The 27,166-nt window shown below is 39.1% G+C and overlaps 2 protein-coding genes across 4 annotated transcripts; both read right to left on the bottom strand.

The window, feature by feature from the left end:
• Positions 1-5,184: 5,184 nt before the first annotated feature.
• Positions 5,185-8,165, bottom strand: cnpy2 (canopy FGF signaling regulator 2). Its single transcript, XM_030420161.1, has 6 exons — positions 8,009-8,165; positions 7,702-7,808; positions 7,502-7,617; positions 7,020-7,217; positions 6,709-6,805; positions 5,185-6,599 (listed from the first exon to the last, which is right to left on the bottom strand). The coding sequence occupies exons 2-6, from the start codon at positions 7,799-7,801 to the stop codon at positions 6,556-6,558; spliced, it is 555 nt and encodes a 184-aa protein (XP_030276021.1). The 5' UTR covers positions 7,802-7,808; positions 8,009-8,165; the 3' UTR covers positions 5,185-6,555.
• Positions 8,166-9,374: 1,209 nt separating this feature from the next.
• Positions 9,375-26,541, bottom strand: LOC115583365 (natural resistance-associated macrophage protein 2). 3 transcript variants are annotated; one of them, XM_030420121.1, is made up of 17 exons: positions 26,357-26,541; positions 22,632-22,716; positions 20,394-20,530; positions 20,135-20,254; positions 19,580-19,699; positions 19,192-19,298; positions 19,022-19,092; positions 18,877-18,944; positions 18,636-18,791; positions 18,337-18,495; positions 18,125-18,211; positions 17,561-17,680; positions 17,322-17,471; positions 17,137-17,210; positions 15,981-16,134; positions 15,782-15,835; positions 9,375-12,154 (listed from the first exon to the last, which is right to left on the bottom strand). In XM_030420121.1, exons 2-17 carry the CDS (start codon positions 22,663-22,665, stop codon positions 12,077-12,079), a joined length of 1,689 nt encoding a protein of 562 aa, XP_030275981.1. In that variant the 5' UTR covers positions 22,666-22,716; positions 26,357-26,541; the 3' UTR covers positions 9,375-12,076. The 3 variants fall into 3 exon arrangements, with proteins under 3 accessions (XP_030275981.1, XP_030275982.1, XP_030275983.1); XM_030420122.1 differs by lacking the exons at positions 22,632-22,716; positions 26,357-26,541 and adding an exon at positions 21,982-22,063; XM_030420123.1 differs by lacking the exon at positions 9,375-12,154 and having other exon boundaries at positions 13,173-15,835.
• Positions 26,542-27,166: the final 625 nt, after the last annotated feature.

The raw sequence follows: 27,166 nt of genomic DNA, 5'->3' as shown, positions 1-27,166 counted from the left end.
GGGAGCCCTGCAGTCCTGTCCGCTACAGCAGGGAAGTCTCTACTAAGAGGAGTGACAGCAGCTATCGAGAGCTGGAGGCTTGGGCAGCTCGATACAGCCATTCTCTTCCAAGGAGGAGACGTATCGAGGCAGAGTTGAGGGGTGCCTCTCAGGGGCTCTTGGAGAGCAGCCGGGCCCCAGACAGGGACAGCAGGAGTGGGACAGATCCTCGACTCGCAGCACTGCAACAGGTCATACAATCTGCAAACATGAGAGAATCAGGACTGTGGGATAAAGGGGATAGACAGCAAGCTTCGACATATTATCCATTACAAACTCCTGCCACTCCTGACACAAGCCACATCTTGGACATGAGAGAAAAGGCTGGCTACCAGAAGAGGATGTTCAGCCAACCACCTGGCTATATTGCTCCTCCTCCCTATAACAGCCCGCATAAAAGTACACCTGTGTTGCACCACAGTGACACCAGCTGGGAGCAGGAAGGTAAGAGACAAACCTACTGGTCACAGCCAACACTCAGAAAGCAGGTTGTCCCTGTAGATCACCAAAAAGGAGAGAAAGAGGACTTCACAAAACAAGATGTAACTCAGTATACCTTCCCAGAGCTTGAAGGGCTTCAGCACCAGACACAGGAAACGGATGCTTCTCAGGCAAGCAGTCCTGTTAGTACCCAGAAAGTGCACATACAGCGTGAAAGTATGGTGTCTCTGCAACAGCAACAAGTGCTACAAGCAATTCAAAATGAAAAGATAAATGAGGAACCATCCTCAAAAGTTATTGAGGGAAGGAAGTTCAGACTGAACAAAAAGACAGGCGGGATGACCATATTCTGCTTGGTGTCTCGAATAGCAGCCACAACAGAAACCCCATCTTTGCCACTTTGTACCTTGCAAACGAACATTCAAAACACAGAGCAAGGAGGGGTTTCTAAAGGTCTAACGGACAGTGGTGACAATCAAACACACAAACTTGCAGATGAGGTAGACTTCAGAGCGCCAACACTCACAGAGCAGTCGAATACTTCTGATGAGGGAAGTCTCCAAGTCCAGCATAAAGAGACAACAACCTGCATAGAAAGTGAGATGATCAAGATTAATCTATCAAACAAAGCAGAGACAGATGCTGTTTCCCCAGAAAAAGTTAGTACAAATGATGCTGATGCTAAATTACGGAGACAAGCTGCTCAGCCAGTGTCAGTCAAATATCCTCTGTGGAGGGAGCCTAGTTTCACAAGCCGGGCGGAAGCTGAGAGTTCGTCCACATGTTTGAGAACAAAGAGTGAGGAGGGAGAAACAGATCTTCTGCATAAACAAGAGCTCTCTGCTGAAGTTCATCCAACTGACATTGAAGTAATGAGACTGGACATCAAGAAAGACACCGAATCTGAGGACAGTAAGGGTTTACTTGTTATTGACACCACGTGTGTTGTTGTTAAAATGGAGCTGATCCCATCACCCAAGAAAGAGCATGTTCACTTTTGTGATTCTACGTCACACAGTGAAGACAGTCCACTTGATGTTCAATCAGCCATCTCCCCTGAATGTGTCCAATCAACCAGTCAGCCAAATCAGGAGGTGACAACTGACCAAAATGTAGAAACACACCCCTTGGACATGAATGAAATGCCTGAACAAGACTCAGATCTTATAGAGACAAAGGCATCTGAGCAAGAGAGTGAAATCTCTTTTCCCAGCATGTCCTCGTCTTCAGTTTCTGAAAGGGAAACCTTGGAGGAGCGCGCTGAAAGAATCCTGGGTATCCCTCTACATGACTGCATCACTGAGCAGCAACCTGAAGATGCAACGTCACTTCTTGGCTCATGTGTGGAGCACCAGGAAGTTGAACCTTCTCTGATTAAAGATAATGACATTAGTGATGCCACTGAACAAGTCCCAGTTGATACAACAGAGGTCGAACACTCACAGAATCAGTTAGAGGTTGGACAAACTGATGAAGCAGTGTGTTTGCAAGAGAATGAAAATGCCAAAAATCAGCTGGCAAATGGAGGTGGTGAGGATTGTGGTGGTGAAGATGCATTGTCACTTCTTGACTCATGTGTGGAGGACCAGGAAGTTGAACCTTCTCCAATAAAAGATAATGACATTATTGATGCCAAAGAACAAGTCCCAGAGGATACAACAGAGGTCGAACACTCACAGAATCAGTTAGAGGTTGGACAAACTGATGATGAAGTGTGTTTGCAAGAGAATGAAGATGCCAAAGATCAGCTGGCAAGTGGAGGTGGTGAGGATGTTGTAGGATCTCAGGATCAGGTGTCTGCTATGTCTGAAGAGAATGACACTGACTTGCAACTTGAAAAAGACATCAAAGCTTCATCTGAAATTGAAATGAGTCAGGATCTTAATCCAAAATGTACTTGTGAAGGTACGACTGAGCAGGGTCAGGAAGAAAATGTTGAGAACGATACTTCTTCTCAATGTCCCTCTCAGAGTCCCAGTCCGCCCATCGCCATGTATAATTCTTCTTCACTTTCACCTGCTCTGGACTGTGAAGCGCACAACCCTTGTCTTTCTCCTACACTCTCATCCTCAGATCTAACATCAAACATTGAAGAAGATCCTGATCCTGAGTTAATTGCTCTCAATTCACCTTATCCTGAAACATCTCCTCCTGACACTCCAGCAGAACAACTACCATCTCCTCCTCCCCCTGGATCACCTGACTTTTTCCAAAGTGCCACTCCCCATACAGACCACTCCCCAAGCCCCTCTTCCCTTGATTTAATAGATCTAACTGCAGAAGCTGTGTCAAACGGGGATGATGAAGAAGGTCAAACATCACATCTACCAAACAATGAGGTCAGTAACGACCTTGGGGACCTTGCCAAGGATATGACAGAGGATCTTGTGTCTCCAGATGAAAGTGGCAAACTAGATGATGCTGGTTCTTTGAAGGAGAGCAAAATGACTGATGAGCTGCAAACACCAGAAGCTGACAAGGACCCTACAAACCATGTTACGGAACAGAGACTTAAAATTCCCCAAGAAAATGCCACTGGGGTCAACATTTTGCAGCAACAACTTGAATGTGTCCAGGCAGAGGATGTTGTTTGTGTAAAAGAGAGTTATCTGAGTAAAGCTCAACTACCAATGGAAATCAATGACCAAATACAGACACTTGAAATATCCAAAGAAGATGCCTTAGAGGTCAACGGATTGCAGGAACAGCTTGAAGGTTTTATGACTGAAGAGACACTACCAATAGAAGTCAGTGAGGAGCCTGTAAGTCTTTTGGAGCAGGCAAAATGCCCCCAAAACGTGACTGAAAGCCAAACTCAAACAGAGGTCAACACTTTGCAACAGTTTGAAAGACAGAATGCTTCATATCTAAAAGAAATGTATATGAATGAGGCACAATCACAAGAGGAAGCCAACGAAGATTCGATAGGAAGTTTGGAACAGAAAATACCCAAAGAAAATGCCACAGACTCTCTCCAGAGACTCTCTCCAGAGATCAAAATTTTGCAAGACACTGAACCACAGACTGAACCCGCCAACTCGTCTCTTCGCTCACCTTCAGATTCTGACTGTGAGGAGTCTCAATTACCTACCGAGCTTCCTTGTCCACCACATCTGTCGCACATGTCAGACACAGAGTATGTTTCCCTTTCTGAAACAGAAACCTTGGCTCTAGACACTGTTCCTTCTTCTCTTCATCTGGACTCTTGTGAGGAACCCCCTCAGTTCTCATCTTCCTCTTCCTCTGATGCACCCTCTCTCTTGCTTCCTAGCTCTTCAACTCCTTTGCAGCAAGAAGAAAGTGGAAGAGTTTCCTCTGACTTACTCCTCCAAGAGGAGACCCAGTATCCAAAGTCCCTGCGTGATGCGGTAAATCGCATTAGGAAACATACAGCGCCTGACTCTGAGAATGAGGAGGAGGAGGTGAGTGAGCTGTGGGATCGAGAGAGCGTAGGGGAGGACTTGTGTTGGGACATTAATTCTTATAAGATGGTCTTGAGTGAAGCAGGGCAACAGAAGGTTTCAACAGAAGGTGTTGAGGGTGTAGAGGTGGGACGAATTGGGCATGATCTATTTCATGAAGAGCAAAGCAGACATGCGGAAGAAGACACACTGTCCTGCAGCAGTGGCAGCAGCCACGGCTCTGAGGACACAGTTATTGTAGCAGATGAAGAAGAAGTTAAGGAAACGTCACCTGAGTCCGGGACAGAAAGCAAGACAGAGAATGACAAGGAGTTTCAGACAGCTGAGGAAGAGGGATGCTGTTCTGGAGAAGTAAGAGATGAGACTGCAGCTAAAAAACAGGAAGATGACAGCGATGAGAGCCTCACAAATCAGTCTAGTAAGAGTCAGAAGGGCAGTGGAAATGATGGAAACAGAGGAAAAGGAAAATGAGGAGGAGGAAAATGTGGTATTGATGCCCTTAGAGGTCAGTGTCTCAGGTGAAGGGGTAACTGAAAGTGAGTCTGTAACTGGATAAAAAAGGGGTGCTGGCCCAATATGTTTAATCAAACATATAACCACTACAGTACGTACCATCTGAATTTGTATCGTGCCTGATAATGAATGGAAGTAATTTCCTCAATAACATTTTGTAGCAGATGTTCTCACAAAGACTAACAGATTTTCTAGTTCAAGAGTAATCTTAGAGCTTTTATTTTTGATGAAGTAGTGACACACTTAATGTTATGTAGGAATTTGATATTTGTGAAATCTAAAATATCACAACCAATGCTTTTTTTGACAAATCTATCCTTGTAAGCTGACCTTGTCATACTTTTTCCTGAATCTTATTGTCCATTTATCTTCTGTTTCAATATCATTTAAGATAATATGTAGCTTCTAAATTATCAAAGTGTATGTCACAAAAGGTTAGACTATTTGGAGTGATTTTGTGGCAAAAAACAAGCAATTGTTCTGTAATTTGAGTAAATAAAATGATGGAGTGCATTAATGAATGGGTGTGGAAAGTTTATATTGTGGCCCTTAAGGACATTGCATCTTGTAGAGGGTTTTTTTCAGCAAATGTTTGAGGTCCAGCTCATTGCCTGTTGTGATAATGTGTCACATTAGCGTGGTATTTGCATTCATGTCAAAACTTAGAATACGAATGTGAAATATCTTTGTGAAATCAACTCATGGTTTAACTAATTTACAATTGAGCCTCTATTACCTTTTGTTTAGAAAATAGAAGGTAAACTTGTTCTGATATTGTACAAATATATTTCCATTGATTAAAGACAAAACAGATGCAGAGAAAACTTACAAAGTTTATATAAAAAGGAATTATCAGGAGAATCTTCACATGAGACAAGATAATTCGTTCACACGTTGAAAAAATTACCAAAAATACTTCCTGATCTTTCAACATTGACAGTACAGCATGAGGACTTTCTAACTGAGTATGATGCTTTAATTTGGACTCAACTAACGGATTATGGACTGCAGTGCTCTCTCGTGGGGTTTTCTTAGAGTTCAATTTAACAAGTCAGCTCTTGCTCAAAAGTAAAAATTAACCTCTTGAAATATAACAATTAAAGCAGGTTGAAGGTGGCTTTTGTAGTGTTTAAGGAAAAGATATCTTATACCAAACAAGTGCACAGGTATAAAAAATTATATTTTTCAGATTCCAACCGTTTATGTACTGTTGCCCTATTTGTGTTAGGTAAGAGAAAAAGGTGAAGCTACAAAGTTAATTTTGAATTTTTCCAGCATCAACATGCTCACCTAAGCAGCAGCATTTAATCTGCTGGGACAGTTTTCTTAACTGTAATACATTTCACATCAACAGTCATAATATAAAGACTGGTGGTGAAAGAGGGTCAATGTTTGAAGACCGTGATATGACATGAAAAAAAGCACATTTTGTAAATTGGACAACAGTGAAACTAATTCCAGTTAAATCTAAAATGATAATTTTTGACAGCACTTAACATAACACTTGTTATTCCTGTGATCTTGGACAGTTCAATAATTATTGGTGAGCATTCAAATCTCTCTACTGAAGCTACAACTGATGAATGTCCATTCATTGTAAATAAAAAAATACTTATGATAATCACTTCAAACTTGCATTGAAAAGACTTTTCAGTGTGCATGAATAATAATTAAAGACCATTTAACAAAATTTCAACCTCATCTCTGCGGGCTTGCCTTAAATTAATATGCTAACTGTATATACACACACAATGAAAACTGTTAGAAATCATGTATTTACTGGGAAGAATAACTTTCACAGTTTTAGTTTTACCTGGTGTAGAGCATTTGAAGGTAAGACGAAGAACCTTCATATAAATACAGGATATTGACATGTAATAACGTACAGTATATAAACAAGTGACAAAATAGTCCAAAGAGATTTGGCTTAAAAATGGCAAATTGGTCCTTGAATTGTCACAGATCACAGGAATAAGACTTTTCTTCAGATGGAATTTTCATATTTTACATAATAATTTGTATACATCTTTCATCACTACTATGGTGTAAAACTGGTGATAAGTGACAAGTGAAAACATTACAGCACCCAATGTCATCTCCATTCTCACTGAGCGGAGATGGCAGGCATGGCGAGATGACATCAAAGTTCGTCATGGTGCATTGTCAGAGCATGGTCACAGAGGTCTGCAGAACACAAAAGACAGGAAAACAAGGAATTAGAACAGTATCGATGAGGTGAAAAGAATTAAATTAGAAATGTGTATTAGTATGTAAAATTGAGTGGAAAAGATACCTGTCCTCTTGCTGCAGAGTTTGTCTTTGACATTATCTGTCTCGTGAGCGAAGAATTCAATGATTTCATCTTCATTTTGCTCGACAATTGTTTCACACTGACGAAAAAAAGTCAAAAGAGCTGTTACAAATTGCACAATTCCCAGTATAAATCACAAGATTTGGAGGTCTGGGCTGCATCAAAGTGCCAAATTTCAGACAGTTTGTTTATTTGGACATATCATGAACAAGACATAATAACACAAGGCCATTAAAACATACAATGATGAGTGTAATACCTTTTCTGTATAATGTCTTGGATTCTGTACTCACTGCAAATTTTAAACTGGATGTAACTCTTGAGTCCAGCGTGGCCTCTGAGAGATCCATGGCCTCACCAGTGCGAGATTTTACCCGAATATAGGACTTCCTGTTTGTGGATGCATCTTTGTGCTCACCATAGTCCTCCATCCTCTCACACACATTCTCCATCAGCTCCAGGAGGTTTCCCTCTGAGCGAGCCAGAGGAACCTGTAGGAGGAAAGGCCCCAGTGAGGTGGATCATCAAGGGTCTTCTTTTTGTCCTAACAACAGTTTGTTTCAGTTCATTTAACAGTTATATAAGACGATGAAAGGCAGCAAATCCTACATTTTGAGAAGCTGTAACCAGATCTTTTTTAACCAATCCATGTAGCTCTAACTTTTTATAATTAAAGTGCAGCACTACTTCACTGTGTACAGTAGTGCTGTAGTGGTGCCGCCTACACAGTGGGTTGGACTCGGATTACTACGTGGATGTTCTGCTGCAACCTCACCTCTCTGATGGACTGGCTGCCGTCCGGGTTGATCCTAAAAGACCCAGTCTGGATCATTTTCTTTGGATCTACCTGGGAGATGGCCCACTCCATCTCATCCACCAAAGCCCTGCAGGCTGCGGGGAGCACAGAGGACACGCGTCAGGACTTCTTTCTGAGTACCTATGATGTGCTGAACGGGGGCGGAGAAACAAACATACCTCCACATCTTATGTCCTGTCCTTGTCTGGCTGCCTGGCTGAAGTTCAGGAGGAGGCAGACAAGCACACACGATGCGAGCAGGAGCGGCGCTTCCCTCATCTTGCACCTAAAAGCACAGATTTCACCACATCACAGGCTGACACATCAACTGCCACAGCAACACAAACACACTCAGGCGACCCACTCGTGAGTTAGCCGGTAACGTCTCAGCCACACAGCTAGCTGCATTTGTGTCCGACCGTTATAACTCCACACAGCGACTCACACACGGAAACACGCGTTTTGTTAACTTTTCATTCAACTTACAAGTTTCTGGCAGCGCTTCTCGAGACCACCTTACGTTACGCTTTTCCACGCTGTTCCATCGCATTCGGTGAAATGTGGTGACGTAGGCACCCGAGCTGCTGGACAGGATGGAGTCGCGCTCGAGACAGCGCCCCCGCGTGAACCGGAAGAGAGTCCGACCGCTCAGCCGTTGGTGCTTTGCTCAGAGGGGCTAAAGCTATGTCATGGGAAGGAAATAAATCTAAGTTTCCGACTGAAATTAGCTGAAAAAGACCATGTGAAGAAGCTTACGTAAAATGTTGCTGCTTTAGTTAGCTTAAACTTATAATTTAGAGTGGGAAAACTTATCTTGCTTTGCACAGAGGCAACTTTTGCAAAGTAAAAGGGGGCCTTAACTCATCTTGGTTTTTTTTTTTAAATTTTCTTTATATTCAACTTATCAACAAAATGAACCCTGTACTGTATCAGGACTGACACTAGGCTTAAATGGCAGATACAGAAAATCAGATGTCTAATTGCATTTAATAGCTTCAAATTAATTTCAGTCATCAATCTTATTTGAAAGAGTTTACAACTTCAACACAGCTGGGTCCATGCAATCACTCAAATGTTAGAATGATTCATAAACATGAATTATAAATAAATATAACCTTCTGCTCCTACTCAGGGCAGATTAAATTTAAGCTCCTTTAGTGTGAAACAAATATTTAAGGTATCAGAATTATCCTCATTTATGAATAACTTTAGCTGCTCTTCAACTTGAATATCTGTTTCTTTTCTGCATCAAGCTCGTCAGGTGATCCATCTGCACTCTCTCTCTCTGTTACTACAGCCTTATTTATCCCGTCATAAAACACTGGCATATCAGTTTTCTGTGCGGCACAGTGCTCCCTGTCAGGTGAGAAGGAGTGTATGGGCCCAAGGTACTGGAAATTTCCTCCATCATGCTCCATAAATGAATTAATTTATTTTCAGACACGCTTCAGAGGGGGTAAACTAAGAGCATGGAAGACTTAACGAAAAATGTAACAGTGACTGGATTGTAGGCCTTTTTTATTTTCCTATTGCAAAAGTGGGCCAAACAATTTCTAGTAAGAATGAAAGAGGAACATGAAAAATTGGTTTTGAGGGATACTGAGTAAGGAGCAGCTGAGTGTGAGTAATACAGTATGTACAGTATTTTACTAATACTAAAATAACCAATGTACACCAGGGATGACTGTTGGTCTTTTATACTTAAAAGAGAAATAATAAAGATTAAAAGACAATAACGATTTCAGGCACAGTATTATTTTGTCCTTTTTTATTCAACAGGAAAAACAATGTTAAAAAATATTACAGATGACAGAAAACTTCAAACATCTGGTGACAAAAAAACAAAAACAAAAAAAAAAAACAGGCTTTTTTGGTAGGGACACATACTGCACAACAACACATTTGATCTAACTTGTAACTCAGTACAGTAACAATTTCCTGTCTGGCCATGAAAAAGGTCTCTGACAATCCCAACAGGTGTTCCCAAATTCTGTATAACACTGTAACAAGCAACAAATGGTGTAATACTCCATCAAAGACATGGGAAAACTGAGAACTGTCATTACCATGTTTTAAGTCAAGGCATTCCTTTTCTGCTGTGATCCCATTAACAGTCTTCAGACATGTTGAAATATTTGATTATCTTACAGCATAAAATGTCAACTTTTACTCTTTCAGTTACACCGTGGCCCATTTCTTATGGAATCAAGTGCTGGTTCATTTATTTCTTAAGTGTTTTTTGCTGTGGTGAAATTACTACAAAGGTCCTTTGTACACGTATTTGGCTTATATTTGGCATGGCATGTCATTTCAATTGTAAAAACCTGACCATTAATTTCAATCAAAGTTGGAATTCTTCAAAAGAAAAGTTATTATTTTTAGGTATTTCCCAGGGGAAGAAAAATATATCTACATATACTGGGAAAAATATTAGTCTTCGAAGAAAATGTTGGCAAATGCAGAACAAAATGGAACAAAACTAATTTTACCTGTCAGCCTCTCTATTACTCATCCCTACAATACATATATTTACAATGACTCCAATCAGACTCAAGGCAGTTGTGTTGTTCCACTAACAATCGTTTTTGTAATTGTTTTAAACTGAATATTGAACAGGCACAGTGGTGAACAGAGGAGGCACTATGGTCGTCTGCACAAGTACAGTTCAATGTTTTGTCAAGGTAAAAGTTGCGTTGTTATCTGCCGTTAGTATTTAATATCATTTTCTGTCTTCCTGTCAAATGTCTTCTCTGTACTGTTTTTACTTCCTTTTACTTCTGTAAAACACAGTTTTTGAAAGGCACTACACTACTGACATTAATGTAGTACATAAGGAGTCGAGCAACTATCAGCCTGTCACAGAGGCATTTTTCATGTTAGCAGTCTGTTCCTAAGATAATACTTGCGCCCCACATTTGAAATTGAAACTTGCTCATGTTTTGTACAGATACAAACTCCTCTGACACTCCTGGTATACCTGGGTCCAGTTGCCAACACACTATCCTGTGCCAAGATATTAAGATGATGCACTTGTACACACATCACACCTCTGCCCAAATTTGGCTTTATCAATAGAAAAAATTAAAAAGTTAGCTGCTGTAGCTACACCTCAAAAAGCTGAAGCCAAACAAGATGTAATCCTTATAAAATACTATTGACATCCACTTAAACTACAAGCCAAAGTATTATTCACAAAAATAAACTACGCATAAATAACAAATCTTTTTTTAAAAAACTGGCCCAAGTTTAACTAAGACGGAAGTTCAAGAGAGAAAAATAAACACAAATAATAGAAGACAACAAATTATCATATTCTAATGATTGAGAAGTGAGGAATATATTAATCGAACAGGCTGAGAAACACTGGGTTGATCAGACTCCGATCACAATTACAGCAATCAGCGCTGATCACTGACATTAAACATCTACTCGAAATTCATGACCTAAAATTCATATATTTATTAAACGGGAATATATACATGTGCGGGAAAATGCACACATGTATTATCATGTAGCTTAAAGTTGTGTGACTTTGAATAGTTTACAAATAGCAGACTGTTTTTTTACGACCAGCCTCTAAAAGACTTGGAAACAGACAGCATGTTCAGACCTTACCTCCAAGAACAGAATATCCGAGAATGTAAAATAGACTGCATAACTGTACATAAAATGACATAAAACTGTCACTCTTTTATATAGTATAAAAAAACAGGAAAAGTTGACATAAATACCTTGTAAGCTATTCAAGTGCTGTGTTCACATTAAATATATTAATATTACATGTTTATTAGTCTAATATTAACATCTAGATAAATGTTTTAAATCACAAATCAGATTTTATTTTAATATGAAATTCAAGCGTAAAAAAGGTATAAAAAATTGTTAACATAATGCCGCAGCTTAGGACGTTGAGGTTTTATGAATAAATCATTTACATCAGACTTTGTGTATCCTCCTGTTCTCACTCAGTGGGGGTGGGAGTGACAATGGGGAAAATCAGATTTGTCTGTTTCATGTCAGCTAAACCAGAAAAAAAGGTTTAAAAAAAAAAGAAAAAAGAATAATAGGCTGTGTAATCTGCAGCCTGGAGCCACACTAGAGGTCCACAGCATTGAGTTAATGTCTGAAAGCACTCAACTTGTGTCCCTGAACTCACGACTCAACAATGTGGAATACAGCGTTTGTTATTGTGTGATTTCTGAATGTCAAATGGCCATTTCATCACAGTAGTGTCTTGTCTTTAACTGAAGTAATGGTGTTAACTTGTAGTGGATTAGTCATTTAAGATGTCACGGGAAGCTAAATCTTTAACCCACGTCTCTCTTTAGATCCCAGATACTTAACCATTTCTTGCATAAACATTATTTAGCCAAGGTTGTTGAGTCGCTTGTGCTGGAAAATGCCCATCATCGTTTCAAACAGGATTATCTGTCGGTGTGCTACATTGTGTGCTGTAAGGACAATTAACAACACGTAAGGCACAGAGCGGTGAAGACAAACACATACTGGGCGAGCTTCAGTGGTCCCACGCTTCAGTCAGGTCATCGCATCCTCTTATCTCTCCACCACAGTATCAGAGTCCATGTCACTCAGTAAGTAAATGTCTGTATGTCGTGACAGTCCCATTTGTGTCTGAAAGAGAGAGAGGAGAGGGAGCATTCATCAGAGAGGAGATTGTTGTTTATAGATAGTTAACTCTCAGAGAAATTAGCTGAGGGGAACATGTATCATAGACAGATTATTTTTATGATTTTGTTTTGATTTGTTGTTGAAGTTGAAAATATCAGTGATATGATTAAGAAGACTCACCTACTATGCTTATATAACATAACCCACCAACCCGCTTATTATGATCGATGAAAGCATCTCTGTTGACGCATCTTATTTTATATTTCTCTACATATAGTTTTATTCTTTTTTAAGGGTATATAAATCTAGGAACAGCAGATGTACAGAATCTCAAGTATTGGGGGTTTACTGTATTCTGAGTTAGACGACAATATGGAAAACAACTGTTCAAAGGAGGTGAACATCACAGTCAATGCTGTGTTTTGATCAGGGATTAATTGGGTCCAATCAGTTCACAATTTGAAGGTGATTGTTTGATGATTACAGATTAATTCAGCTTGCTCACCTCGGATCAAAGTGATACTTTCCAAACTCAACTGTCCTCACTTATTCTTGGAAGGTCCTGCAAAATTAGCATTTCTATTGCCTACCGTGATGTTCTGCCAACTATGAAAACAAAAACCCTGATATGACCCTGCAGAAGTGCAGAGTTTATTCATGGTGACACTGTAACCTGTACTGTACATTTACTGCCACTAGACAACTTCTCTGCTCTGGTCGCAAACACCGGTTCGCTCTGAACAGTCACTGTAGCCATCTCTCCTGCTCTCGCTTGACCACTCACACACTACATACTGCACTGTTTCTAAAAAAGGAGCACTGCTTTATTAACCCCTATTGGAGGATGATGTATGACTCTCAGACTCTACCATAGTCGTACATCATTACTCCATATTAGTAACAGCTTAGATTTTGTGACTGAGCACAACATTAATTTATTTGTCAAAAAATATTTGGGCAACAGTCTGGCTCATTAATTTCAATACATCACTAACACGGACAGAAGACGCCAACAAATGTCCATATAGCCATTGTTTCCCATTTATTACAGACACTTATCCATTCAATCCCAAAGATCAGAAATGAGAGATAACTTCAGTGTTCACATTACTACATTGAAGTTTTCTCTGTAACAATTGAAACTGTGCCTTTGCCAAACCTTTGCCATGGTTTGTCCACCAGAGAGGTATTCATATGACACTGTATGAACTCACAGTAGCCTGAAAAATGTCATTTACATCTCTATCGCCTCTATTAAAACCTTGAGAAACTTTAAGATTATGAGAAGTCTGAACCAGTAATCAGCAGCTGTACCCGATCCACCTCAATGAAGTGAACACTGAAAGCAACAATAACTTCACTGAAAGAACCTGAGAACTTTTCTGGGATGGTTGATACACATGTCTTGCTTGGATATTGCTCAGTTAACTGCACAGTACAAATTTAAACTTGCAGATTTGCCTTCTCTGATCTCTTCTTTTAATTTACAATAGTCAGACTGTTTCTGACCTTATTTGAGGTTTGGACATGTTAGCTCTACCACTGTAGAAGATCAATGAAAAAGCTGTTGTGCTGTTCTGCTTCTCAAGTGCTTCGTGTTAGACTGAAACAAGCCTGTGTGAAGGCAGAGTGGCTTATTTTATTTAGTCTCAGCTGTGATCTACTGAGTCGGAGAGATGAATTGATTGCACTTGGCTGTTTTTTCCCCCCTAAAACAAGTCTTTACATTAGTTCATTATATTTGCCTGTTGCTTTGTTAAAATGCTTCATCAAACAATCAGGTCTGCAACCCAATGAACCCGTTAAAAATCTACAGTAAACATTAATGGTACTTCCATTTTTGGTGAAAAAGAAACAGACATAAATCTAAAAATAAGAGACAAACTCTGAAGGCAAGCAGAACAAATGGTTGTTTTTTTTTGTCATGAGGATGTCTTAAATGAGTCAGTGCAGAGCGCTGGACACACCTTAGCTTAATTAAATAACAGATGCACAAGAATTAACATAAACAATTTCATTTGATGACATTTGAATGAATCTTACCAGACTGCATGGACTGCACAAAATTACTGGTTTCAGGGGTTTAAAGATAGATTACAGGCTGTAGAGCCGTCTGAGACAAACTTGTGGTTTGGGGCTTTAAAAATAAATTTCCTCTGTACTTGTTTTGACTCCTTTTTCTTTAACTTTTGTTTCTAGTTCTCCTTTAACCACAGCTTTGTCATGACATTTAAAACAATAATAACTATAACATTATTGTCAAGCTGCTACATGATAAGTTCCTTCTCATTTCTGCATAGCAGTTTAAATAAGTCAGTTCTTTCATAAATGATAACCACATGTATTGTAATACCTGTTATATCACATATTCATATTACAATACATGTCTATCAGTCTCTTCTCCTCAAACTTTTAACCACAATACTAAATAAAAACATGGAATAGAAAATCATCCTGGTATCATTTAACAAAGGCTAAATACAAATCAGTATTTTTACATATACTTTTTATCCAACACCTTAACTCTCACAGTCAAGAAGGAATTAAACATCTCCTGCACACCTCTTTGAACTTGTTTCTTTCACACTTTAACATGTCATCCAGATTATTTAGGCACTGAAAGAGGCTCGGAGGATTAATCTGCAGTCATACAAAGCTTCACAAATATAACTTTACACTCAGCTCATATTTTTAAAAAACCTCCTTCTTTCTTGACTTGGTTAAGTTGAGTAGATGTCCACTCTAGGCTTGAGTAGAACAAGAGAAAAAAACTTGGACTTCACACATGAGAAGTGACAAATTAAGTGCATGCATCAGTTATGCATGTCACTGAAACTTTAGCCACTTAAGCTTCTTTGACATGTTAGACAGGCAATCAGCTCACAACATCAAAACCCTGTAGTCTAACGATTTTAACACAAGTAGGGCTGGATCTCATTTGGTGATTTTTGGTACAGAAAGTAAGATTATTGTTGTTAGATACAAAAATCCAGTGAATCAAACTGCTACAGAGACAGTAAAATGAGTTGAGATAACATAATAGAGGATCTTGAGGTAGACTGAGAGGAAATCATACCAGGATGAGCAGCAGGACACACTGCTTCACATTATCAAGAGGGCTAAGAGAGCCATGTGTGCGAGGCAGCTAGCTTTAGTACCGGTCTTAAATCAAACCATTAAAAAAAAAAGATGATTACTTTAGGTAGATAGCTGGGTTGCTGCTACTCAGTGTAAACAACAGTAAAATTACATGAGGAGAAAGATGCATACTGAAAAAAATAGAAAAAGGACGGAAAATCCTATTTCAAATACAAATACTTGGGTTGATCATAAATAGAGTTACATGTTGTATAATATAGTCATGTCACAATATGTCACTGAACACTGGTGTTGTATTTACTGTGCTGGTGAAGTATTAATTATATTCATCAGGTACCTAAAAAAGCACTATATTATGAGACCCAGCCCGACACAAAATAAACACGTTGACATTATCAGACAATGTGCTGGCTGTGTACAGGGCTCAGTGTCTCCAAGAAGAAAGAGGAATGCTGGTGGTTACTGTCCTGTTCAGCTCTAGGAGTCGTACTCAGACGGCTCCTCTATGAGCACAGCAGGTCGGTTGCTTACCCTGCTGCCAAAGTCCAGGCAGGAAACACCCAAGGCAACCAAACAGTGCCATGCCTGCAGACAACGACAGGGGAAAGAGAAGTCAAGACAAAACCAGCACACTTATGCATTTAAAAAAATATATGTATATATTTTACTAATGTTTTTTATTTTAAATTGTCATATTATGATTTTTGTTTGTTGCAGTTATCTCACTCACCAGGTAGCCCACAAAGCACAGATAGGCCACGGTAAGCAGAGCAGCAAAAACGTAGAGCAGCACACTGTTCAGTGACGTCACGTAAACGACCACAAAGTACATGTTGATTGCACAAACCACCAGGATGACGATGCCTCCAGAGATCTTCCACACCCTAAAGAAACAGGCAGTTGATTAAACCATTGGGAAATAATGTTTTTTCTGAAACGAACAGTCAGTAGTATGTTCCTCAAACAGTCTGACTACAGGGTACATTTCTAGTTTGTGTAACTCAATCTTGGCCTGTCTCCAAAACCAAGTTACTGCCTTGTTTTGTTTTTTTTCCTTCTTCTAGAAATGGAGGAACGTTCAGTTAACACCATAGTTTAAAATGCAGTGTGACTGCTGTCGGAAAGTGGACTACGATCTACGATTTTAATTTTATTTTGTTTGACATATGATAGGAATAGGTGTCAGGTACAAACAGAATTTGACATGTAGGTAATAAACCTGTGAATAAAAATGATCATAATTATATTTCAAGGATTAAAACTAACAAATATAGCATGTACTACAGGGGCATCAAAGCTAGTCATGATGGTTTCTAAATATATTTAGAAATGGGAAAAAATAACTGATGTTCTATCTCCAATTACTCCAATACAAAGCAACACTGATTTTATCTCTGGGATGACAGATAATGGGTTTTGTCTGTAGGAAAATGCATGTATTAAAACTTTTAAAGATTTATTTAAAGGGGATAAAATTATGTCATTTGATCAACTAAGATTGAAATATAAACTCCCTTGAACACATTTCTTTAGGTTCCTACAAGTTAGACATTAGTTAGTTATTCAGAATCAAACTGGACACAAATTTAGTCTGGAAATGTCACCAACTGAGCAATTTCTTTGTAAACTAGGTAGCTATAGGTATGTATAGGTAGTAGTATTAGTAATAGTAGGATGCTGCTATGAGGCCATTTAAAAGTCCAGTAAATGATGCAATCGTGCAAACCTGGATTCGAGACCTTGGGGTAGAGATAGATGAAGCTACCAAAAAAGGTACGTGGGAATATGCATTCAAAAATGAAAAGCCTGTGTATACTGTGTATTATGTAATTAATGTCTGATTAATAATAAAAACATGTTAAAAAAAGTTTATATATTTCACTCACAATCCGTTTGCAAAGTCGTTCATTATGGATGTCAGACTTGTGAAGGTCAGAATTGGAATCAAAGCAAATGGAAGCTAGAAACAGAAAGAAAAGTCAAACTGAATATCTTACAGAATCACAATTTACACAACAGGAAAAGTTGTTGTTTTGACAGAATACATTTTGAGGGAAGGGTTCGTCCTGACCTGCATGCTTTGAAGCACATTGAGGAAGTCGTTCATCCCTGTCAGATGCTGAACATCCTGAAAAATAGCTACCAGCAGTGTAGGCGTGATGGCAATAGAGCGGGTCAGCAGCACTCTGGCAAAACGGGACCACCTTAGGTTCAGGAAACCCTTAGAAAACATCAAAGTAAACTCATGAGCACACACTTTTGTTTGTTTGTTAAACCATTCCCACGTATAAAACCAGTAGGCATTCTTACCTCCATGACAAACTGCCCCGAGTAAGTGCCTGTCATGGTGGAACTCTGTCCAGCTGCCAGGATCCCTATGGCCCAGATGTAGAGGGCTGCAGGGCCAAAGACACAGCCCAGGACCACTCCCTGAACATACCAACAGAGAAATAAGTTATCCCTCATTCATCTAACATCCCTTGATATAGGCATAGAGATGGTTATCTTATAATGAAGATAATTGAGGAAAGAGAGAAGTTCAGAATACAAAAAGATGAATTTTAAAATCTCGAAGATTTCCAGAAGCGGCAACTGCAGGTGTATTTTTGGCCCTCATGCATCATACAGATCCAGTGTTGCCTGTGTGACTTTAGTCAGGTTTCAGTTAGGGTTTTCCTTATATTTTTCTTCTTCTTTAATTGTAATTATAAAATGCAAATAATACTCATGGCTGGTCAGGCTGCTACATCTGACTTCACAATTATCTGAATCTTGTACTTGACTATGAAAGTAACTTATACCATCTTAATAAGAATTCCACAATGAAGATTAATTGTTATTGTAATTGAACTGAACTGAAATGAACAGACGCACCCCTTTGTAGATGTCCACCTCCAGTGTGTTGTTGTTGAGAGGGAAGAGATCTGTGTGAGGGCTGCCGGTTTTATTACAAGATTCATTCTGCAACCAGGGACACAAACACAAGATGAATGCTGTGTGTTATTATTATTCCATCATGAACAACCAAGGCTTCAGCAGCACTCAATAAAGAGGAGTGGATTCTTACTGTAATACTATATACCCACCACGTCAGCATTGGTCTTATTGTAGAAAGCCTGGGCAAAGACTGCTACGACAAAGACGTTGATGAGGAAGGAGATGAAAAGAGCGATAGTGGACTCGATGAAGAAGTACTTGTTGGCTTCCTTTACTTCCTTTTTATTCTTGCGATCGATGTCCCGAGACTGGTACATAAGAAAAATAAATGTCACTCATGCCGCTAAGCTTATGGTATAAATAACACTACGCGTCAAACACTGACAATATGGCTGATGCGCCTTGGTAACATTGTTTGTCTGAATGTGACAACATATACGCTTCTAACCTTGACCAGTGCTGAGTGCAAGTAGATGTTATGAGGCATGATGACGGCGCCTACGATTCCCACTGCCTGCTCCAGCTGCACAGGTCCACAGCCAGCACAGTAAGGTAAGAACATCCCCTTTAGCAGCTCCGCTTGGTTTGGCTTTACCAGCACATACTACAAACAGAGAACACACAGTCAAACATGTCATGGTGCCTCAACAAACACTTGAAATATATTGGAAACTGTGACAATCTTTTACCTCGTAACCAAAGCTAAGAGCCATGACAGTGATGAGAAAGCCAAAGAAAGCTTCAAGTTTCCTCAGGCCTGCAAGGGGACATAAACTGTATCAACACCGGGACACATAGACACTGATAAGTAGGTAACAATGTGTGCATATGTACCATATTTGTCTAGAAAGAGGAATACAAATGTGTCTGTGATGGTGATGAGGACTCCTGCCCACAGTGGAATCCTGCAGGAGAACGACAGGAAAGTGTATTTTTTGGTCATTTATCACTATTAAAAAAATACCCTTTAAAAATGTTTTAAGTGCAAGTAGTGAAGATGGTACCTGCCCACAGAGAGGAGGTTGAGAGCTATGGCACAGCCAATGACCTCCTGCATGTCTGAGCCAATAATTGCCAGCTCCACCATCATCCATAGGATGATCCGAGGAACCTGAAGAAGAAACAAAATTAAGATATAAACAGAGAGTAGGGTAGAGTTTAATCCTCTCTTTACTGAATGGCATATTCAGTTGGCTCCTCATCTTAAATCACACAGTACAGCACTTGTACTTGTACATATTCAACAACATTTTTTAGATATTCAACAAAGCTGAAAAATATGGAATCAAAAAATTTAACACTCTTATTCAGTAAAGCTGTGTGCACTGAAAAAGGTTCATGTACAGCAAAAGAAGGTAGTTGAGGTGTGTAATGAGAGTGGAAAATGCTCACTGTGGGATATTGGCGGTTGCAGACTTCAGCCAGGTGCATCCCTGTGACGACCCCGAGGCGTGCAGCTAACCTCTGCAACAGCAGCCCGATGATGGTGGCTCCAAGGAGCACCCATAGGAGCTGAGGAAGAAAGGCACAATCAGCACACGTTTTCAAATTAATTTAATGACTACTTGTGTTTGTATTCATTTTGGACACTGGGAGGCACCAGTGAACAAATAAACAATCAAATTTCTTTTTAGTAATACAGAGAAAATAATCATGAATGAAATAATAATAACTCATGGTGCATGAGATAAAGCTGATTTCTTTGCTTAGAGTAATACATTGAACAAATTAGTATCTTTGTGGAGATGGGAATGAAAACCTGCAGATTCACTTCCTCAAAAGTGGTGTGAACAAATGAGCTTCGAGAAAAGGCTCAACCAGATTCCAGTCAAAGAGAAACTATATGAAAGTTGATGTCTTGTTCTAAATCCACACCCATTAACTGTCAAATAAAATCTTAGGCAATGGAAGCACAGACTGAGTAGTTATCATGTTTTTATAAATCACCTTAAAGCCAGCTTTAGCTCCAGACTGAAGGTCAGACTCGATGTTCCCTGGATCCAAGTAAGCAATGCTCATCAAAAAGCCCGGTCCAGTGAAGGCCCAGAGTTTACGGAAACTGAATACCTGAAGACAAGCACAGCAGAATTTTATTATCAAAGTCACTTTGGATAAATAAGAAATTGATCCAACAAGGATCAAGCAAATGACTACAACTGAGCTTCAGTTTTTACATGAACAGGTAGCTGTGCAACATGGTGAGTACCTGGCTGACATCCTCAGGAATGTGCACCTTATCCTCAAAGTACGTGGAGAAGGGTTCTTCCTGGGCCACAGGTGATGCAGGAGGAGAGATGGAGCTGTACTGGTTCGTCTGGACTCCATTGTCCTGAGGGGAGTCCTCTGACAAAGAATAGAATAGAATAGTCTTTATTGTCATTGTACAGGAGAGTACAATGAAAGTGAGGAAAAGCACAGAGAAACAGAGTGATGAGAGGAAAGTAAGACTAACGGAGACAAGACAGTCAATTGTAACACTAAACTGTCTTTCCATCTGTTGTTGACATGTTTCCTGCCAACCAAACATATAGTAACAGTTTCTAAGCAACTCAGATGCCATTAGGGCTGGAAGTACAGATTTATTAAATTATTGATACATCAGCTGATCATAATGATTAATGGATGAATAATTTAGTCTAAAAAATTACGTCTTTAAATTGTTTCTTTTGCCCAAACAACAATCCAAAACCCAAAGACTGTATTTACGTATCATGAATGACAAAGAAAAGCAGAAAATAATAAGCTGGAACCAGCAGTTGTTGAACAATTTTGCTCAAAAAAATAACTGAAATGTTTAAATGATTATTGAAATAGTTGGCAATTTGTTTTTAACTGACTAGTTGATTAATCGAGTCATTGTTGCAGCTTTAGGTGCTACCTAACTGCATTTTTGTAGTTCTGAACATCATGTACTGGTTATGGTTTCACTCACTAGCGCAATTGCTGATTTAGGGATGTGGTGCAAAAATGTGTGGTTGGTAGTTGCAACATAGGTAAATTCATCTTACTGTATTATGGTCCCTGTATACTGAAACTTAATGAATAAACCAAAAGTACCTGAACTCATGAAAGTAAAAAATATCATAAAAGAACAAATCCATAATCAAAACCTCAACTTTAAGTAACTTTAAGAGTTGAAAACTTTTCTTCTGAGCTCAGTTAGATCAGTACCACACTGATACTGACTGGGTTCAAAGCTTCCTCAGTTGTATGACCTTTCACAGCACCTCTAAAATTTTATTCAAACCAAGTGAATGTGGTTGAACCTTGTTTTTAATTTACCATCCACAAAATACCAGTGAGGTTTTATGTCTGAGCAGAGACACATCAGAAGCTCTGCCAGTCTATAAAAAAAACCACACCAGTCTTTTCTAGCCTCCTTCCATAAACCAAAGCACAGATTTATTCATTCTTTTGTCATGAAACTGTTGAAGTCAGGAGTACCTAAGACTTGTCTACAGGAGCTTAATTAAAGAAAGTGCATACCTTAAAGATTTGTGCAGGTTCAAAGACCAGAAGCAACCATTGTAAAATAGTCACCGCTGATAAGTCAAAGCGCCTCGACCTCAATTTCAAAACTGCTACATAAGTGATTTAAGACTTTAATGACACGTATTCACTCAGTCAGTAAATAAACCTTTAATCAGGGTATTCATTACACTAAACCCAACAACTCCATCAACATGTTTTATGAAAACACAATGAAAGAAAAAGGATTACATATAAAAGAGAAGTGAATATAAAAATTCAAGACTCTGACTGAACAAGTTCTGTAAACAATGCAAACTACTCACTGAGCTTGGACCTCTCAGTCTCTCCCTCCTTCATCTTCAACTCACTGCTGGTCCTAGAGTCCGCTGTTCCTGAACAAGGACTCTGCTTTTATATGCCTCAGCCTTTATCATCCTTTTTTTTCTTTTTTTTTTAAAGATGCCACAACGTCATTCTCACACTGTGTCTCTAAAAATGACTCTCTTGAGGAAAGGGAAGTAAAGTACGCACAACCCAGCACTCAATTGCTAAATCTGTTCTTGTCAATAAAACACAACCATGAGCAAAAATAATCTGCGGAGTGACTCTTTACCCTTTAACCTTTAATGAATCAAACAGCATCACATAAGCAGTGATAAAGTTCACAAAGGAGGCAATGAGAATAAACAGCATGCAGATTCTTGAATAACTATAAAACCAAACAAACTCTAGGATCAGAAGTAAAGATAAATCTTCCTTTTGGAAATAAGTTGTCTGAGTTTTCACCGTTTCTTTATGTTTTAATCCATTGCACTGTAGTTACTTGCACGCAAGACAAAATGTACTCTGTTGAAATATTGTTTCAAGTGGCTCTATCAGCTTGCACACTCACATAGAATGTGTTGAATATTGGAGAGCATGGCTGGTGTGTCTGTACTGTGATGGTCAAGTTTCTGTTATCTTAAGCAGTTACCTTCAAGGAGGTCTCCGTCCTGCTCAGCTTTCATCAGGTCGAGCTGAGGGATCCCTGGGAACCTGAGGGATGGATATCAGCCTCCCTGGAATAAGACAACAACACTTAGATAATCTGTAGGAGCACGAGAGACATGACTGTTGAAGGGAAAACAGTTATTAGCTCAGAAGACTGCTTTTGTGTTCCTTTGTTCTATTGTCAAAGAACTTTTGGCTTTTTCTCACAGTAAGTACAAGGAACCTCAACACGAGGCATGACTGAGCAAGATTTTGTTCCCTTTAATGAAATCAACATTAAAAGTCACAAGTCATGATAATGACTCAGCAAAATTAACAGCATGAAAATGAAAAAGATCACTTCTTCAATGATAATCTTTTACAGGAAGCATTAAGTATGCCACTGAAGCCAGAGTTTCACTTCCACCACAAGCATCCTTCCTTTAAAATCACCAGCTAAATACACACTCTGTAAAACTATGCTGAAATGATACACCTCAGTTCTGCTGCCACACAACTGTATTCTATAAGACCGTGTTCTCTGACACAGAGACTGCAGCGCCTCTGAAGGCACATGACTATGGGATCATATGAGGCAAAAGAGGAGCTGAGGCAGCAGACGGAGCAGCTTTCCCAACAGTCAAGGTTTCCATAAGGGTGCCACTTCCTCCAGCTTAACATGTGCCCAGAGTAATTAGCATTATCCACGGGATAAGGTGCAACAATAAGGTAGTTGCTCTGTAGCAACAATTAATTCAACAAGAGAATCTGAGTAATAATACAATATCATTTTGTTTAAAATCTAAAAAATAAAATGTCTCCTTTAAAGGATCAATGATAAAGTTAAGTATGGGACCCTCTAATTGTTTATTTTGACAGACTGACAGTTCTCCCCTCTCAGTAGCATATTACATGCACAAGCACCTACAAGGCGAACCACCTAACCTCCCAAGTCATGGGCAAGCTTTTTTTTGCAAGTCGTTATTTTTCCCCCCTTCTAATTACTTTAGCTTTCTTACTTTATATGTTATCTATAAAAAGCTTGTGGAGGGGCCTTCCAAAATCGACCTTGGGGCCAGATCTGGCTTCTAGCCTGGCAGTCACTTGTTCCTTGGCCGCAGGACTCCTCCATTTTTTGTCATGTGTTCTCATGTGGCCACAGTCAGCAGTCACATTCAGTCACTGAACACACTACAATGAGCACAAAAAGAACATTCAAATGTCTGCCAACCGCTAATGTTTATATTGTACACTTAACTGTAAAACCCATAAATACACAATTATTATTGAAACAGTTAGGATTCTTAACTGTACAATTAATCATTTACATTTTTGCAGGTACACGTTATGATGAAGGACGCTTCAGTTGCATCCTTTTGCTTTCTTTAAACTCAATCAGTCTCAACAACTCCTTTAAGTCCTCAAACGACTATATGCCCTCACACACCACCATGAACTGAATGATTGTCTCATCCCTGTTCAACACACACTTCTTTTAACAACCGTTTATCGTTTTCAGACAGCCTAGTACCTTGTTGCAGGGTCCAACATTAAGCAGTATTTCCTCTTTTTCTGCACAGAGGATGACATGTTCACTTCCCTCTTGTATAAATCTCACTAACAGGTATGAAAGAAGCAATAGTGGGAGAAAGTGGTCTCCCTTTGAGGTTTCCGATGATAAGTCGACTCTTCAGACATGTCTCCAAGTGTGTTTGTCTGAGAAAGATTTGCCTTCCAAATAAAACAATGCAGTGGGTTACAGGGGATGTTTGGTTGTGCAGCTATTTACTGTGCTATGCTCTTCCGTTGCCTCCTTTGTCCAAGTACCTGATTGAAGTTGTTGACACTGTGCACACTTCCTCTTTTCTTTTTTTCACACAAAAACAAACACACAGTAATCTGCTGTAATCACTGCTGAGTCTGACCTGTACTGATTGTGATCAACCTCTAGTCGCTTTTACAGACCCTTTGTCTCGACAGATTCTCAGGTTGGTCCGCTTAAAGTACACTTTGACACTGGACACCTCCCCACATTCACTCAGCGCCATATTAGTATCAACACCAAATACAAATGTATCAACAGAGGAACTTGATTTTGTCTACTATCATTCTTATCTGTGCTACATCTGACATACTGATATATATTCTGTACTGGTCACAGTGTGACTTAGATTCCATTCCTGGTTTGTGTAACTGTTGACACCAGTCCTGTCAAATTCCATAGGCAACCATGTGTATGTCCTGATAATAGATATTAAGACTTAAAAAAATCTCCCTGTAGCTAAAGAATGGGTCAAACTGAATCCATAAAATCAAAATATCATCCAGTAACTGTATGACGTTCATAGAGGAAACATCAACTTGTGTCATCAACTGCATGAGTCATTTTGACTGTACCAAATGCTGTAAAGTTGGATTGGCCAGGTTTCTACATCTCATATAGAAAGTAGTAGGCTAAACCTAATAGGAAAAGGAATAAATTAGTCATCCTCCATCTAACTTCCCTCATAGCTTTGGCCTCAATGAACACCAGAAAGGCCTAATCTGCACAGAACAGCTTTTACAATCACTAAATCTATGACAACTCCCAAACTGACGAATGATCTCTAATGTTACGCCCCTAAAATTCTGACCCTAGTAGACTTGTACGCCCCCATGCAAAAAAGGACTGATTCTGAATGTTAAAAAAACTAAAAATGTACTCCTGAATTAAGAATGAAGAAGCAACAACTTATACAAATGCTTGACTTTTGCAAAAGAACTCGTCCATCAAAAACAGAACTCACACCACCAACTGAAAACATTAACGTTTACCTCTGTTCACATACAGCCATGAGCTTTTGGTCCAACCAAAAATAATACAAACCATAACAACTCTTAAAATCACATACAAAATCCAACATGTCTTTCACGTTGCAGCAAACCTGTTTTTCAAATTTCTACAACACAAACTTCCAAATGCAGGTGACAAGAGGGATATATCAGTGGCACATTTATCATGGCAGTTCTTTACATTACCATACAAGCTGGTCTTACAATATGTGTTTTGCTTTACCAGTCAATGCCATATGGCTCAAAGTCTAGTAATATAAGCAGATTTTAAGAAAATGTTACCCTTGCATCGAATTAACACGTTATTTCTATGAGTTTTTACAGCTCAGTTTATATTGAATGACTAATAATGATAACGTACCCATCTTTCTTAGTGGGTCAAATCCATTAAGAGTCACCTAATGACTTCATCATTCAGGAGGATGCTCTGATTTCCAACTTTGTCACGTGAATCAAAACAGTGAAAATTCTGTTCAAGGCTGGATTTTGCCTTAAAGTGCAACATATCATAAAGAAGTGTTGCAGCAATCAAACCTTAGCGCAAGTCAATCCTGTAATGATGCAATAGTGTCAATTGATCTTACAAACTCTCCGAGGAAGTAGCATTAAGAAACTAACTACAACTTAAACATATGACCTCTGGTCCCGATAACTTAGCTACATGGTAAGTTGGCTGCAGTTGGACCACCTAGTTAGGAAGTAAACCATGTCGCTCGCTTAACCCTGTATATCTGTGAAGAAGGGCAGCCTTGACCATCACCTTTAAATCCAACACCTGGTGCGCTAACACCAACACTGTCAGTGCACTGTGGCCAAGCTAACAAGTTTCTATGGAATGTTAGCTGTCTGGCTGAATATGCTAACACTGCCCTTATCAAACTATGAAAGCGACCTTACCTGCTTACACCTTGTGGGATAGTGAAATGATGTTTTTTAGTTTTGACGAATAAAGCTGCTTTTAAACTGACACCATCTGTGTAGAGTTGTAGGTAGCGAAGTCGCACGCTATCAAGCAGATTCCGGCAAAGTCGTATTTTTCCATGTCAACGGTAAGCTCAAGACTCAAGGCGCATGCGTCATAAAGCGGCTCTGATTGGTAGACGTTGACGTGTACCCGTGACCTGGGTTTAGTCTGTCAGGTGGTGCTGACAGTGCCGGTGGTGACAGGAAAATTAGTAAAATAAATCAATATATCAAAAGAAAAAAGTATGAAGCACAGAAAGTGTCTTTGTGAGTGTAATATTATAGTATACAATTGGATTATTAATATTACTAATGCACTGATCTGTAACCAACAGTTAATTGCACATTTTGCCGATTTACACTGCACTGTAGTTTGTATTTTCATCATTTGTTATGCCTGTAAATCATCATTTTCAGTCAAATCAATGTGTTGGAGTTAAATTTAACACCAAATAAACACCTCACTCTGAATTGAAATTAATTAGAGATATAAAGTGGTATGAGTTTCAATCGTTACTTACTGTACATCAGTAAACGTACTTTGATTCTTTCCCTCACTGACTTATTTATTTTCACCCTTATTTATTTATTCATTGCCATAACCTCAACTTTTCCAGTTGAGCCAGTCTTTTAATCAATTAAAATAAGGCTTATTGTCTTTGTTAGTTTATTCATTAATATGCATTGTTGTCCTTTTCACAATAAAGTAATACCTCGACTTATTTATTAAACACATTTATTAGA

The sequence above is a fragment of the Sparus aurata genome, chromosome 6 (genome assembly GCF_900880675.1).
Source record: "Sparus aurata chromosome 6, fSpaAur1.1, whole genome shotgun sequence".
NCBI classification, from domain to species: domain Eukaryota; kingdom Metazoa; phylum Chordata; class Actinopteri; order Spariformes; family Sparidae; genus Sparus; species Sparus aurata.
This window is presented reverse-complemented; position numbering and strand designations above follow the sequence as displayed.